Source organism: Hyperolius riggenbachi, chromosome 4 (genome assembly GCF_040937935.1).
Source record: "Hyperolius riggenbachi isolate aHypRig1 chromosome 4, aHypRig1.pri, whole genome shotgun sequence".
In the NCBI taxonomy this organism is placed as follows: Eukaryota; Metazoa; Chordata; class Amphibia; order Anura; family Hyperoliidae; genus Hyperolius; species Hyperolius riggenbachi.
In genome coordinates this window covers 283962909-283980452 of record NC_090649.1, presented here as the reverse complement: position 1 = coordinate 283980452, position 17544 = coordinate 283962909, and the positions used below count along the sequence as shown (strand labels likewise).

At 41.0% G+C, this 17544-nt stretch overlaps 1 protein-coding gene across 1 annotated transcript in view; it reads right to left on the bottom strand.

The window, feature by feature from the left end:
* The window catches only part of DCBLD1 (discoidin, CUB and LCCL domain containing 1), a 111772-nt gene that overhangs the window by 58561 nt on the left and 35667 nt on the right, over positions 1-17544 (bottom strand). Inside the window, exon 2 of the mRNA XM_068231353.1 lies at positions 7261-7479. Within this exon, the coding sequence (XP_068087454.1) occupies positions 7261-7479 (219 nt within the window). The remainder of the gene's footprint in view (positions 1-7260; positions 7480-17544) is intronic.

The window sequence follows — 17544 nt, the reverse complement described above, 5'->3', positions numbered from 1 at the left end:
ACATTGAGACATTTCCATCCATTTGACTGACAAAAAAGCTGACTACTGTTCCAAGTCTTGCTTCATAGATAACATGACTGAGGCATCTTTTACACCGTAAATCCCAATTCAGATTTTTGATTATCAACACAGGAAGGAAATGCAGAAAAAAACACAGCAAGCAGGATTTTTTTCATCGCATCAAAAATCAGAATTGCATGCAAAATCTCATACAAATCAGAATCGGATGTAGTGTAAAAGAGCCCTAAAATTGACGGTAAATTATAAGATGCATTTTAAATACCAAATACCCAATTTTATAGTGAAATAACCTCCACAGCATCAAGCTGGCAAAGTCAGGGCTGCTTGGCTCTATTGCATTGCCACTGTACATACTGTATCCTGCTTTGAAACATGTCCAAACTGCTACTGGCTGGAAGCCCCATTGTGGACTTCCTCTTAAAAATGCTTCTTGTACGATTGTTGTGCTGATCATCTTCCTTCTGCTTGGTTCACATGGGTGACAGTCAGAAGCTTCTGTGAGTGTTTTTGGGTAAGGCTGGAAACACACAATACAGTTTGCCCATTAGATATATGTGAAGTTTCCTAATGTTCAATAATTTCCAGCCATGTCCGATCTGCTCCCGATCGAGAAAGGAATCACTTGTTATCAGTACTGCAAAATCTGATGGGAAAATTGCATGGTATGTACCAGGCATAAGTGTTTGGCAGGCCACCACAGGTGGTGCTGGTATGGCGATTACACAGGATCATACTAATTCAGCAGTGACTGCGCAGGAAACAACCACTTGCAAGAGAAGGTTTTGAACAGCGCAGTAACTGTGTGGTTGATCAATGCGAAGAAACGCCGAACAATCAAATGTGCCATTTTAGAATATTTTCTAATATCACTGGATGAAACCTTGAGGCGTAGGACCCAAATCGACTGAAGCCAAAAGACCACCATCAAAGAAAGGCAGCTAGAATTTATCAGAGGGTCAATTCTTTGGACAACATTTTAGGACCGAGTGCTGAACAGATCTAACACTAGCCTACAGGCTAGCTATGCATTCTGTTGCTATGGAGGGGAGGATGGACAAAGACAGAGCTCCTTTGAGTGAGTAGAGTAAAAAGTAAAATGTGCACAGTTGAGATGATCCAGCACTCCAGATCCTTTGGCAACACACTGGGGAGGCTGTACACATGAGAGATTTTCCACAGAGAGTTATCCCCAACCAGTCGCCATGGCTAAGAGCCATCTGGCGTGTGTATGAAACTTTATAGAGGGAACAGAATAAGGAGTGCAGTAGTATAAAGGGATGAGTGGTTTTAAAAAGGGGTAATGTGGGGTAGTGGAAGCAAGGACAATATGCTTTAAAAACTGTTAATGCCAATTAATGCAATGATGTAGACCGAGACAGAATGCCTTTCTCCTGCGGGACTCAAAGCGCCAGAGCTGCAGCCACTAGGACGCGCTTTATAGGCAGTAGCAGTGTTAGGGAGCATTGCCCAAGGTCTCCTTCACTGAATAGGTGCTGGCTTACTGAACAGCAAGAACCAAGATTTTAATCCACGTCTCCTGTATCAGAGGCAGAGCCCTTAACCATTACACTAGCCACTGCCTTCTAGACCACTGCATGCACCCGTGCGACATTTTTTTACCTTAGCTATGCCTTCGCTTTACTCAACTGAGAACCAATGTGAGGAGTAACAATGAAGTATGGGCGGATAGACTTCTGAGCATACCTACTGGTCAGTGAATCGCTGCAGTAATGGGAAGGCTTGTTATTTCAGCAAGTAGTTTCTGACTTGCAGTTATTGACAGTAACCTCAAGTTAAATATTCTTTCTTCATAAGCTCAGTGTCTTTTGATCTGAGGCAGGTCTGCTCCATTGAATGATAAACAGTTTTGTTTGTCGCTTCAAATTTTCTGATTTTTTTCATACCAAAAAACCAGTAACAACCAGATCTGTGCTATACTCTCTGTCTGATATTAATAAAGCATGTGTATGACATATCCAGCTTCCTGAGACAACAGAAGACAGACAGTAACTCCCGCTATAAATATCTGCCATGTACACAAATACAATGCACTGTAAAGTTGAAATGTGACCATACCTTTGTTCTGATCCCCAAACGTCACACGCCAGTGCAAAAACAGGAAAGCATCATTTGTCTAGGAATAACTTCAGCACAAACATGAACGCATCACAAGACCACTGACTGAAGAAAGAGTTTCCCTAGAACTCTAATCAGACTATGATCTACTGCCAAAAGTTTAGATTTAAATCCATAAAAAATAGGTTATCAGCAATGTATGTTACTGTATAATTCCTACAACACTCAAATACTGGTAAAAATATAAAATTATTGATTCATCCTGCATCATCAAGGCAGAATCTTCAACACAGAGCGGACATGTCATTGTGAGATGTGTTGTGCAAGTCTGTAGGCATTCCCTGAATTAAAAGTTACCAAATAACCAAACTTAAGCAGGTTTGAGGCTTCTGCCAATAACAATGCAAGAATGGCAGCAATTTAAATATATTTCCCTTGAAAATCAATAGGTGAATTTTGATTAACAGTTGTAGGGTCCACCCATTTTCCTGAATACCCCAGTCCAACAGTGACAAACTTTACCAAGTTTGAGAACCCTGCAATTAACAGTATAAGAATTGCTGCAGTTAATGTGAGAATGGAAGCAGTTTATCAAACAAATCTGTCTGGATGTGGCTCTGCCCCTTTCTCTGAATTGAAACCCCACTCATCCAATAGCAGACTCCAGCAGGTTTGAGGCCTCTGCCATTAGCAGTATAAGAATGGCAGCAATTTAAAGGACACCTGAAGTGAGAAGATATGGAGACTTCCATATTTATTTCCTTTTTAACAATACCAGTTGTCTGGCTATCCTGCTGATCCTCTACCTCTAATACTTTTAACCATAGCCTCTGAAACAAGCATGCAGCAGTTCAGGGGTTTCTGACACTGTTGTCAGATCTGACAAGATTAGGTGCATGCTTGTTTCAGGTGTGATTCAGACACTACTGCAGGCAAATAGATCAGCAGGACTGCCAGGTAACTGGTATTATTTAAAAGGAAATAAATATGGCAGAAAAAGTAGCTGGGTGGGGCGAGATGACAGAATGCAGGGCCGGCGCTCCTCTGCTTACAGCAGAGGAGGTGGTGAGCCGATGACAACCGGGTGCTCACCAAAACTAGCTGGGAGGAGCATCCGTCTAAAAGAGCCTAGGAAGAACATTGGCTATTAACGTGAATGGATGACATCTGATTGGCTGTTGGTGGTTCCGCCCAGGTGTGCAGGGGGGATGTGAGACCCCCAGAATATGTCTTCCCAGTAAGGAATCTGTATACCAAGTTCCGCTGTAATCAGTCAAGGCGTTAGAGTGATGGTGGCAAATATATGCACACTCACACGTCCGAATATAAATCTGTATATTGGTATGTAACCATGCCTTCCCAGTGATGAGACAACCTAGGCTTGTTTAGTTATGCAGAATTTTCCTCTCAGAGCATTCTGCAAGACCAGGCATTATTTTCACTGGCTTCATAATCCTCAGAAACAAACATACCGCGGAGATGCACCTTACAGGACTAAATAGGGTCACCACCTGTGATAAATTTCAGATTACAAATCAGGGTGAGGAAAGACTTTACAATGGGCAAACACTGACTTTATTATTTATAAATTAAAATGGTAAAAATTAGACCATTTTATTCAATATGTTATTTTCTCTACAATTCCTCAGAATGATTGGCACAGTCTAAAGTCATCGGGCAGTTTTGTTTATAATTGATTATAATTGATTATGTGAGAAACTTGGGAATCAGTATTTATTGCTACATAAGGAATGAAAGCTTTAAAGAGACTCTGTACCAAAAATTACAACGTTTTTTCTACCATCCTACAAGTTCCTAAAGCTGTTCTAATGTGCTCTGCCTTACAGCAGCACTTTCTACTATAACTGTCTCTGTAATAAATCAATGTATCTTTCCCCTGTCAGACTTGTCGGCCTGTGTCTGGAAGGCTGTCAACTCTTCCGTGCTGGTCTGTTTATGCACACCCCTCCAGGCCCCTCTATGCACACTCCAGTGTGTGTGTGTTTACATAAGCCAGCAGCGTCTCTGCTATCTTATCAGTGATAGAAGAGAGCTGGATAAAAATCCTCCTCTAGGCTGTGAAAGTAGCTGGCTGACACATACTGAGGAATTACAAACACAGGCACAGGCAGAGCTGTCTGCAGAAAGCCTGTCACTTCAGTGCATGAGAGAAGCAGGGGACAGAAGGTAAACACACAAATGATCTTTTGAGATTCAAAAGGAAAGCTGTTACCTGCTTGTGTATGGATGTATTTTCTATGTGTGGACATACTGTACATCAACCTACTTCCTGTTTTGGTGGCCATTTTGTTTGTTTATAAACAAACTTTTTAAAACTGTTTTTGACTACTTTTAATGTGGCGGGGAGCGGCGAAATTGTGACAGAGGGTAATAGGAGATGTCCCCTAACACACTGGTATGTTTACTTTTGTGCGATTTTAACAATACAGATTCTCTTTAATACTGATTGCTGGATAGTTTTCCACTCTCAGCTTTGTACGAGGCTTCAGATTTTGAGAGAATTCCTCCCTTGGACATTTTGACAAATTAGATTGATCACTGCCTCACAAAGTAAGACAATATGAGAAATTCAGAAGCAAGTAGCTTGCTTCTGCTCTTTATGAGGAAAGAGGACAACCCATGCAAGTCTGTGGAAATATCAGATAGAATTGTCCTACTTCAGCTTATTCGTTATGAAAATGTAGCCGATTAATTTACCAGCACCTTGGCCTGAAATATTTTGTGACAGCAACAGCTGTTGTAGAAGGCTCAGACTGACAAAGAACTACAGACCGAAGCATGCAGAAATGAAAATGGAGGTCACACAAGGGCAACACAACATATGTTGGGTCTTCTTAAGCTCGGAGTGCAACCTGTTAACGGTTAATTAATTGTAAGGGATATAATACGTAATCTCTAATCTCAGTTAGCCAGACAGTGCAAGAGGATCTCGTTTTTCCCCGTGGGGCATTCAACTAACTGAATATTGTGTTAAACAATTCTCAGTTTAAACATACATTTGCTGCGATGGGATCAACAGTACTGGATTATGGCAGATGGCTTATTCATGATTAATATAACAAAACACTTATTTTTTCTTTGTGTTGGTTCAATGCTACTGCAAGTTGATAAATAAAGCATATATATTATTAATGGCTATTGGCTACACAGACAGTTGTTTCATAAAGCAGCATTTGTGTCAAAACAAAAAACAAAAAACTACAACACATTTACTTCATCCTTGAATATGAAACGTGGCCAACGGATTATAGTTTAGTCATTTACCATATAATGTCAGTTTGGGCAACTCAGAGCTAGATTAAGACCAAATTGGCCTCTAAGCAAACTAATTACTTTGGGTGCCGCTGCCCTGGTCAGCAATTAGGATGAGTATTTTAACACCTTCTAAAACTTCCACCAGTCGAATGAGAACAGGGATTCAGGTACGCATGGATGAGGAGGGTAGGGTGCCAGGAAGGCGGAGGGGAGAGGAGGCAGGTACCAGGTGGCCCAAACTATCTGTCCTAGATTTTGCCATTTGAATCATGATTCAGGTAGCATTATGGTAGGTCCAGCCTTGAGAAGCAAGCATGCGTTAAGTGGGGAAGTGAAAGACACATGCAAAAAGACACACATGAAAATAGTTCAGCTATGTGGAAGAGACAGAAGCCCCCACACAGTCGGAAGAAAAGCTGGATATGATGGAAGCATTCGTGATATCTATTTTTCAGCTTACAGTATGGCAGGCAGTCTTATTTATTTTTTGATTTAAAATGTGCGTAGAAGGGATTACAAATAACCCTTTCTAATGTGTGTTAATTATCTTTGGACAGACTATTGAGCTATTTTACATCACTACCTGTGCTGTGACATCTAGCACATAAAAAGGAAAGTGAGCTGGATCTCAAAACTTTACAGCTGTCATTGAAACTGGAATAAGGAATAAAGCTTGACAGAGGGTAACTGTTCCAGTGATGACTCTCCGAGTTGTGACTCCTATTGTTATGTCTCCTCCCACTTCATGTATAGACAGACGCAAAAAAAGAAGTACCGGTAATACTCACAATGAGGATACAGAGTCAGTAAACATTGGGCTGTAGTACTAACCTTTGGCTACAGCTTTTTATTACTCCAATTTTACAGCAATACAGGAGAATAAAGCTGGCCATACACTAAACAAGTTATGTGCGATCAACACTTCAATCAATGTTTGCAAAGAAAATGGCCAGTACCTGTACAATCCATTGAAGTTTTCCAATATGACATGTTTTTATTTGATTATCTGGGCAATATTGATCATTTTTGATTGATCACTCAGTCTATGGCTGAAGATTTAAGCTCATCTGAGAATCCAAGAAATTGCTTTTTCTAATCATACATAATACATACATTATATGTTTGACTAAGAATAATTGCACAGCAGTGGGTGTTTGTGAACTTAGCAAAATGACCATTTATAGTCTAAAGCTGGCCATACACTGGCCCGATTTGCCGCCGTTTCGACAGCAGATTCGATCACTGGGATCGAATCTGCTGCCAATCGTTCGCGCCACATGCCGAATTTCGATTCATTTCGTCCGATCCCGTCGATCGCTCCGTGCGGAAAATTACCGTCGGTCGCCCGCCGGTAGGGAGCGCGTCGCTAGCGGCGTTCGAGTGCCCGACGGCCGACGCAATAGAGCGGCAATACATTACCTGCTCCGCCAGCGCGACTACCCCCGGTCACCGCTGCTCCGTGTCCGCGCTGGTCTCCGGCATGCTTCAGTTCCTCCTGCCCGGCAGGAAGTTTAAACAGTAGAGGGCGCTCTACTGTTTAAACTTCCTGCCGGGCAGGAAGAAGTAAAGCATGCCGGACCTGGAGACCAGAGCGGAGAAGGCAGCAGAGACCTGGGGACTGGAGTCGCGCTGGCGGAGCAGGTAATTATGCGGGCATGCAGGCGGGGGGGAGCGGCGGCAGCACCACCACCACCACAACAGATTGTGAACGGTTTCAGGCTGAAATCGGTTCACAATCTGTTTGCAGTAAAGGTAGCCATACGATCCCTCTCTGATCAGATTCGATCAGAGAGGGATCTATCTGTTGGTCGAATCTGATGGCAAATCGACCAGTGTATGGCTACCATAAAACTTGATTGATGAAGATTAAAAAGATCAAAAACTTACCAATTTCCTCATCAGAAGAACCTTTGTATACTTTAAGGTAAGCAGAGTCACAGCTTTGGGATTCAATATCCAGATCCGCCAGCTTCAGATATAGGCTTTTACCAGCTGGCACTTTAACTATTATTACACACTTAGTGTGGTTCGGGTAAGTGCCTGGATAGTTCCTCGATGTCAATGTTCCACTGTCTTCGTTGGTCACCATGTGTCCACACCCATCCTCTGCAATAAAGAACAGGTAGACTAGTCATGGATAGGGTTACGGGTTTTCAACCAGATGGATAGGAAAGAAATAACAGTAAATTGTGGAATAATGACAGGCATATATTACCAGTAAGGATATTTACAACAATCTGCTTTAATATTATTTTTTAGACACAATGACATCCTATTATAAGAAACACATCCTAAATGTAGCCCGGGCATTATAGAAACCTCTTTTCTCCTCCCCAACTAAATGTTTGCAGCAAATTTGCATCATGTGCATTCCTTAATTTTTATGAGTAAATAAAAAAAGTAAAGTTTTATACATCTTCTCTTCAATGCTCACAGACAGGTGAACTCTTGTTGAAACACCTTTATGGTTCAATTTTATGGTAACACAATTTTAAAAGGTACAAGCATTTTCTGTAATCTGAAATGTTGCATCTATTAAGCTTATTGGTCTCTATACACTTTAGGAAAGTCTCAGCCAAATCCAGTCATACACATTTGATAGCTGTAATGTTTTCAAGCGCAAATGCTTCCATTTATTCACAGATGCGGTCATATTTAAACATAAAGCCAGTATTCTGTGACTGACAAGAAAAAAGGCCGTCATAAGGTTTATACACACGCTAGGTAAAAGTCAGCACACACAAACAAGCGACGTTAAACAACATCAGCAAAAAATAATTCAATTAAATGATATTGTCTACACCCACTGATATTCCAAACGACCATTTTGTATGAAACGAAAGTCCCATATCACATGACATATGCACACATGCGCTGGTACAAGGTACTTTAAATGACCTTGTACAAACCTAGCCGACTGCACGATATTTGCCCAATAGTCTTCAAAACTGATTCACCAGTTGGATTGGCCAGAGTACTCAATATCGGTCGCTTGTCTTTAGCATTTACCATTGTTTGAATACATTTTGAATACCGATGGTCGTCCAATATGGTAATATCTGTCGTTTCAAACTGCCCGTGTTTCCCCCGAAAATAAGACACTGTCTTATATTAATTTTTGCTCCAAAAGATGTGCTAGGGCTTATTTTCAGAGGATGTCTTATTTTTGGGGGAAACACTGGTAGTTTTCCTATACAAAATGTATATACTGCATGCCCTGCTGAAACACAAGTAGCAAGCACGGAGCTTGTGGTTTGCAGATATTGGCTCTTACTTGCAAGAAATTGATTCTGCTGATCATGTGGGTAAGAGTCTATTTCTTGCAGGCAGATAATTCTGTCAGGCTCCCCAGAGCTATGATAGGATAAGCTGTGTGTCCTGGGGAAAGGTGAAGAGGTGAAGTGCTGCTGATGCTTATCAGGACAGATCAGGAGGCTGGCTTCAACAAAAACACAAATTGTCTGACATATATACAGGACTGTAGAACTCACATTATACTGCTGCTCTCCTGTATCCAGGCTTTGCATTGAGCGTGACTTCCTGGTGTCATGTGGGCTGCTGCCAGGTAGGGCTTATATTCGGGGAGGGCTTATATTTCAAGCATGCTAGGAATTCCTGCTAGGTCTTATTCTCAGGGGATGTCTTACTTTAGGGGAAACACTGTACATGTATCTGATATGTGTACACAGCTTTATAGCCTTGTACACATGCTAGATGGTGCTTGGACTAGGCAGCTGGTCAGACAAGATAACCTGTATCAGCCCTTCTGTTCCTCTTTACTATAGGAATAATTGGTTCACAAGTGTTTGAGAGTCTCTCATTATACATTTAATAACAGTACACAAGACTTAGTATGTTAGGTAAATGTACACAGAACAGATAAAAAGTAGAGACAAGTTAAAACTAAATGTGGACTTCCTACACTAGTATTCTAGATGTTATGCAAAACATGCACAGAAACTAGAGAGCACACTATGGAGTATCAATCATGTAGTACATGCATTCTTCAACAATAGCTCTCATTACAGACCTCACCCATCAGGGATCAGGCAAAGCAGATAAACAGGAATAAACTGTATGCTGCTCATGTATTATTTGGACTCTGGACAGCAAATACTCCCTTTAAAAAGTATTCATCCAACTGTGCTACAGAAAATAAAGGAACCAGACAGAATAAACAAGGTAATGCCCCCTTCCCCATACAAATACAACATTTTGAGAGGAAATTACAGACTTTGGGCCTCATGTACTAAAGCAATGTACAGACTGCTTTATCTTTATCAAAAAGCAAAAATGTAGCGTCAGTACAGTTGTCCCAGAGTGCTGTTTGGTGACTCACTGTCCCGGATCACTACATGACATACAAAAATGACTAGTATCTTCTGCTCTATTGCTACTCATCTGACTCTTGTTGTCCCCCCCCCCCCCCCCCCCCAATAAAACCGCATAAATCCTGACATAAAGAACAATACAAAACATCCCCATTACAACTAGCAATAAAACAAATAACAAAAAGCCCACGCGTTTGCCTTAAATGTTGATATGAGGGTTTTGTTTTGTTTTTTTTACAGCCTCATCAAACATATTTATGGAAAAGGCTTTTCTAGCTATCCCTCAGTGACAGCTATCATAATTTATAGAACATGTTTTCAAACGCTGTAGTGCATCTGTAAATTATGGTCAATTTCACCTTGATGACAGTAGAAAGTATTTCTGGAAAACTTCTCCTTAAAGGGACTCCGAGCAGTGCAGAAACTATGGAAAGATGCACATCATTTTAAAGCTCTCTTTCTCCTCTTTCCAATGATATATAAACCGCCACCCTACGCCTTTTAGTTTTCGCTATTTTCGCGATTGAAATTGCCGCGGCCGCGATTTCGATCGCGAAAATAGAGAAAACTAAAAGGCGTAGGGCAACGATTTAGGTGTCGTCAGAAAGAGGAGAAAGAGAGCTTTAAAATGATATCCATCAAGCCATAGTTATATTGTATTACACAGGGCGACTTTTTGTCAAAGTCAGCAGCTGCATTCAGCAGAATGGAGCTGCTGACACTGGGGAAAGTGTCGCCCTGTGTAATACAATATAACTATGGCTTGATGGATATCATTTTAAAGCTCTCTTTCTCCTCTTTCTGGCGACACCTAAATCGTCGCTCTACACCTTTTAGTTTTTTCTATTTTCGCGATCGAAATCGCGGCCGCGGCAATTTCAATCGCGAAAATATCGAAAACTAAAAGACGTAGGGTGGTGGTTTATATATCATTGGAAAGAGGAGAAAGAGAGCTTTAAAATGATATGCATCTTTCCATAGTTTCTGCACTGCTCGGAGTCCCTTTAAAGATGAGCTATGTTTGCAAATAAAAAGTACCAGTCAGAGCTCAAAATTGTTTTGATTGCCACTATGTACTGCTAGGGTTACAATAATCTTACTTATGATTATCATGCAAGGCATCAAAATATTTTTTTATCAAGGAGGACAAGGTTAAGCACCACCAGGAGGGGGTAAGGTTAAGCACCACCAGGAGGGGGTAAGGTTAAGCACCACCAGGGGAGAGTTCTGAGAGGGGAGGGTGAGAGTAGGGTGATGTTAGATGATAGTAAAGTATCTGTAAATACCGTATTACAAATATTTTACTGTATGAATGAAGTAGTACAATATCGGTAAATCAACCAATATTTTATCACCTTTCCTGGTCCCCATTTTACGCGACGTAAAAACAGAGGTTACAGTGGGGAATAGCAGAAGATCTGTAATATAAACAATATTTTATGGCTTAGCCTGGAGCCCATTTTACTAAATGATACGTTGAATATTGTTTATATCTGGCACCCTTTTTAACAGAAGCCATTATTATATACATGGAAAAGTTATCAGTCAGCTCCTAGGACATTAGGAGATGGCAATGAAAGGACAGAGATCACCCAAGTGTCTATGGGAACATGACCCAAGAACACCAGAATACCTCCAATAGCAATTTTATGTCTTGGGGGTAAGGTTCGGTGATCAACAACAATCCTTGTTCCAAAAGCCCTCAGAGATTCTTGGTATGCATTTCATAACTTTATTTTCAGTTTTCACTGAAGCATATCTTTAATGTATATGTGAAAGGTGATGACTAAGGAATGTACACAAACTAAAGCCAACATCCATGAGAAACTATTTCATGAATGAAAGAAGAAACACTTCCTCATTTTATTCATAGTATCACCACTCCCAGGATATGAAGTCTACGAATTTCTCTCTATATATGTGAAATGAAGACATCTCCCTGTAGTTCACCCAATGATGTGCATTACATAACACAATGAGGAACTGGAGCCGTCATAAGTCACAGCAGCCAAGCTGAAACTTCAGCTAGACCTAAACCAGGAAGGGTATCAGATATGATTGCAGGTAGTCCCTGGTTAAACAAAATAGGGAGTGTAAGTTTATTCTTAACCTGAATCTGTTCATAAGTAGAGTTGTCTCGAACCATGCGAAAAAAAGTTTGTGAACCGGTGAACTTTTCGAACCGCCATAGACTTCAATGGGCAGGCGAACTTCACAAAAACATTAGCTCTGAAAAGAGCTCTTTTTGTGGTGCTTTTCAACAACAAATATCAGCTAGGAGCAAGCTACAAGAGCCTAACTAAGCTTTCCCTAATCTCTGCAGCAATTCTCTCCCTTCTCTCACTACTGCAGCAACACCGAGTGAGATCATGCCCGACGCTGCTGCCTAATATAAGGGGGGGGGGGGGCTCCAGGAGGGAGTGCATCCTAATTGGCTGCCATGTGTCTGCTGACTGTGATGTAAAGGGTCAAAGTTTAGCCCAATGATGTAGTATAGGGGCGGGTCGAACTCGCCATAACGTTCGCGTTTCGAGTCGACGCGAACCACCGATGTTTGCTCAAATAAGTTTGCGGCCGAACAGTTCGGGACAACTCTATCCATAAGTTAAAACAATGTGCCATCTCTGTCCCCTATACCTCACATATGCCCCCATATTTATTTATTTATTGTATTTATAAAGCGCCAGCATATTACGCAGCGCTGACCATATGCCTCCAGTGTCAGTAATTTTACCATTTTAAAAAACATTTTTTCTTTTACATTGATTTTCTCAAAACCTAAAGGTCTTTTTGAAAAAAAAATGTTTTTCACTTATTCCTCAGGAATCAAATTTCACATTTTCAGGCTGTTTTTATCGGCAGGTAGTTCATAAGTCAAGTGTTTGTAAGTCAGGGACTGTGACAAACGCCTGCCAATATGGTCTTACTATGCCACAATTGCCATTTAGGTCTCATCCACTAGAGGCTTCTGAAGGCGAATACACTGTGAGCAAAGCAAACATTTAAGATTGGATGGTGTGCCCATACATGATACAATCACAATTGTAAGTACAAACGGTACAAAAAAGTTATTGATTGTATGCTGGAAATCTGATAATTTGCAGCCACCACTCTCCAGATTGAAACAAGGTGGAGAGACCTCAGACTAGCTATTCTTAAAAAGGTAGAAAAATGGTTATTTGCAACCTAACTAGCCAAATCAAGCAATTTATTGAGATAAGACAATGCGGCAGTGTGTCTCTTGAGGAAAGAGTTCTAGCATGGATCTGAATAGTTTTATTAGATAAACTATACACACAAAATATACATTAAAACTGCCAAATAAGTATATAAAGCATTTGAATAGATTGGTTGGATAGAAATACAGGCAAGAGAGAATGATGAAGAATGTCTGAAAAGTTAAAAATGCTGTGTTTAGCTGTGTCAAATAAGCGGCAATAAGTCTTTGTGCTGAGTAATCTAAAGTATTCCATTTTGGCTGGTGTACTGCCGGCGTATCGATAAATGGAATACGAAAAAGATGATAGACAAGAACCCAGAGCTCTGTTTGTACCAGAATCTTAAAGACCTCCTGGTGGGAGGGGCCGATAGAAGAGCCGATGCCCTTCTTTCCAGATGGGGAAACTCCAGAGCCCTTTCAGAAAGGACGAAATCTGGCTGAAAATGATTTCTCCATGCACATAAGTGCTATCAATAAATAGATTGCATATTTGCATTCTATAAGGCGTTATGAATTCACACGTGTGTCAGACTGACCTTACTAATTCCTGATAACATGGTTTAATTAGTATGTTCCCAGTGTCCAGAAAACCATGAAATATGAAGAAATATTAATTTTCTAGGTTACTGCGAGGTTGCTTTCCCCTGCAAAAGCAGCTGTATGGACAGAAGCAGAGATAGGATCAGAGTGCCCCCTTTGAAATGGAATAGGTGTAAATCTTTTAGCCATCCAGTCTGCTTTATGCTTGGTACATACCATGCAATTCTCCATCAGATAGAAGGGTCGATAGATAACTTGACAGATTTTTTTTTCTGATTGATTTTCTGATCACTTCTACACAAATAGATCAGAAAAGCGATCGGAAATCATATCGGACCTGTCTATCTGACGGGAAATTGCATGGTGTGTACCAGGCTTTAGATCTGAGTCAGCAGGGTGCTGATAAGCTCAGGAAGACTTTTGGTAATAGTTGAGAGTCAAAAAAGCCAATACTCTGTCCTGGTTGTTGAGATTCTGTAATTGAAATATGATGCTAACCATATTGAATTTTATGTGTATTTTATGTGCTGTAGGTAACACAAAAAGGACTGACATGGAAACAGCAAACTCAGAAATTCAATGACAAAGATCTCACAACTAGCTGAAACACACAAAGATTACAAAATGATGTACACATTATTAGACTGTAACAAGACCCATTGATAAATGATGTACCAATATTTTTGTTTGCAGGGGCCTGAAAAACTTTTATTAATACAGTGCAAAATATATCCTGTGAGAAAACTCAGAAAAAAAGGGTAATTGAACCAGGGTGTGTCTTTGGACACACACATCAGACCTCAAATGCATGATGATGCCTCAGAAAAGATTGATCAGCTGATCGACAAACAGCGCCTTTCTGTGAAACAACACATCTGCTGAGAGAGCATATCCAACCTACAGTGTTTGATGGAAGTGAATGGATTCATCCAAGATGGCGCTTGTTCTATTCATGGTCTGGATGTTTACCACATGCAGGGTTTCTCCCGGCATTTGCAAGCTATATGTCAGCACTAGTGAGACAGCTTAGCAGGGTATTAAGCCACTCTCACACTACAACCCTGCAGTGGATTTCATACTTCACTGAGGGAAGAACAAAACAAAAAAAAAAAAGGGTTCACACATATGAAGCTGAGGATGGTTGCCACAACCCGGAGGCTGCATATGAAGAATTCTTTGAACTGCCCTCAAGCGTGCCTCCAAATGAATGGGTCAACAGGTTAATACGAAGGCAGTTTAACAGGGCAGTAAATTGCTGCAGTTTTCTGTCCTCAAAGTCCTCTGAGCAAACAAGGCACAAGGTCGAAATCTGTAGGAGAGTGACAGAGACCGTAAAATTATTATTTTTTTCTTTTTTGGTACACAAGTGAAGATCTAGGGCTAGGGTTTAATCCCTGAATCTCATTTCTGGCTCCTAGGACCACTGTGCTTTATATGAAAGCCATGCAAGTCTAGGTACAGGAAGTGAGAGAAAATTCCACAATGGAAACACAGACAACAGTGAAACATTACGTTCTACAGACCTAGAATAGACATTTACCTTGGATTGGACTTTGGCCAATTTCTCTTTTTTTTTCTCATACTGACAGAATGCCAGCACTATTAAAAAATCTTGCATCAATTATTATCCAACAAAGTATTCCTATACATGCTTATCTACTACCTCTGTAAGATGTATTACATCATCAAAGTGATTGTAGGCTTGATGTCTGTATGTTTTACTACATGATAAGCAACATACCTTATTTCCTGCACATGGAAACCCAGATCTGTGTGTAAAACAACTCTGCCCACTCCTTAGTTACACCAGTGTTAAATGTTGCATAGCACTCCTCACATCATTAGGCTGTGCCTGAAGGTGGTCTGTGTGTGGGGGGCATGGGTGAAGTGCTGAGAGATTTTAGCATACCACACGGCTATGACAAGACAACTGACAAGCACTGTAGAATCAAACTAGGGGGTCTTTTTGTGGCCATGTCTTTCAAGCCTCTTTTGGCATTTGCCTAAAGTAACATTTAAGAAAAGGAGCAATTAAAATGTTTATGCATACAAATTTTCTTGTAAAACAAATATGAATGATATAACATTCCCCTGCTCTTTTCAATATACAGTGCATCACTCAGCACTTTCTCAAATACAAAGGGTTTCATCTGCTGTCAAGCTGGCCATCCACACACACAGGTTTCCACCCAGTGTTTCACAATGGTTGAGAATAGATTCCTACCAATCACAGCACATCGATCTTCAATAGTTTTCAGCAGGGAATCTATAGAAAAATCGATCGAACCGCAGTGCTTCACAGTTTGTCGCAGTGCAATACTACAGGCCATAGCACATTTTATCAGCTTTTTCTGATACATTCTTAATAAGGAAAGCAAAGAGTGTATTTACAAACAGATATGGGTGAATAAATCTAACAATGTGACACCGTTCATCAGCAAGTGGGCAAAACTTGAGAGTGGAGTACTGAAGCCGAAGGAGGAGTACAACCACAAGAAGCCGAATCCCTAGGATTACTACATGGGCTTATAGCGTCCCAATTCTGACCGTGTTCAATAATTCTCCAACGGAAAATCCTTGGAGGATCTGTAATTAATACACCACCAGATCTCCTTCACAATTCTGGAGAAGTGTCATGGAAAATTGACTGAACCACTTACCCTGCTACCTTTCTACAGCTCAAAGCCAAACCATTCTGCAACAATCCTTCCCAAATCGTAAGTAAAAGATAATAGCTGTGCTTCTATTTGTGCCTGTGCAGAAGCTTTTTTTATCCTTACCAGTGAGTGGCATTAGCACGGTTAGCAGGGAGCGAAATCTGTGGACACCGGGCAGGTTGTTAGGTGGTCCCTGGGAGTCCAGCTCACCCCAGCCAAGTGCATTTTTTTGCCTCAAGTGATCCTTAATTGCTCATATTGAGCTATTACTATCCCATGTTGGGAACACTTACCACTGGATCTTTTATGTATGGCTGATAACTTTTTCACATATATGTATACTTTTCAAACAAAGAAAACTAAGAGTGGACTTTTACGCGATGTGGAGTCTCCCTTGTTATTAAACACAGCTGATGACGTGCTTGAGCCCCTGGAGGATTGGACAAGAGGTGCTAGAGAGGATGCGGGGTGGCCAATACCCCAGACGCGATAACGGGCCCTGAAGGCCGCTCCATCCGGTGAGTCCCCACCTGATAGGTAGTATTGTTTTACCTGCTGTTCATTTTAAACTAGAAGAAGCACAGGCACAAATGGAAGCGCAGCTATTATCTTTTACTTATGCTTATGAATTACACACATACATTTATACACACTGAATTGCAGCGCTCCACACCTGCCACATGATCTGGGACTTTAAAGTGTGTATGCGGTGCTTGTACATGGACTTTTGAACAAAATCGTATGTGATTTACAGTATAATTTCATTGAGAACTGAGGAGTCCCGTATATGAGCGCAGTGTTCCAAGTGTGACTTCTTTATTATAATCCTTCCCTAATGTTCCACACCAATGCCCAAAATTTACTGCCACACCAAAGACACTTTCACGGAAACTGTCCAAAATGGACTGAATGTTTATCAAGGCAGTTTTAATCAAAGTGATAAAATGCTTCAAGTCTACATGGTGCTATGCCTGCCTTCCCCATGTTATCATGCTTCTGACTAGCCCCTCCCAATAACATGACATCACAGTGTTGTCCCCAGGCTCTTTTAGCCGGGTGCTGCACCCAACTAATTTTGCGGAGCTAACCTGCTGTCATCAGTTCGCCTCTTCCTCCTAAAGTATGCTGTAAGCAGAGTTAGTTGCGCTGGACCTGCATTACCCTAGTGGCACCCCACCCAGCTACTTTTTCATGCCACCTGGGTGGAAAACAATTCTGTGGAGAACACTGCATCATCATCTGGGTTAGCATAAATGGTTAGGCTGAAATGAAATGCCCTGAGCCTAGCAGCATTAGCATGTGTTGTTCAAAGTCCATGTGGCATGCCAGCTCTGATTTACAGCTTTGGGACTGAAATGACTATAAATGTAATTACGATGTAAACAATGACCCAAAGTGCTGGATGTCACAGCCTTCACCTATA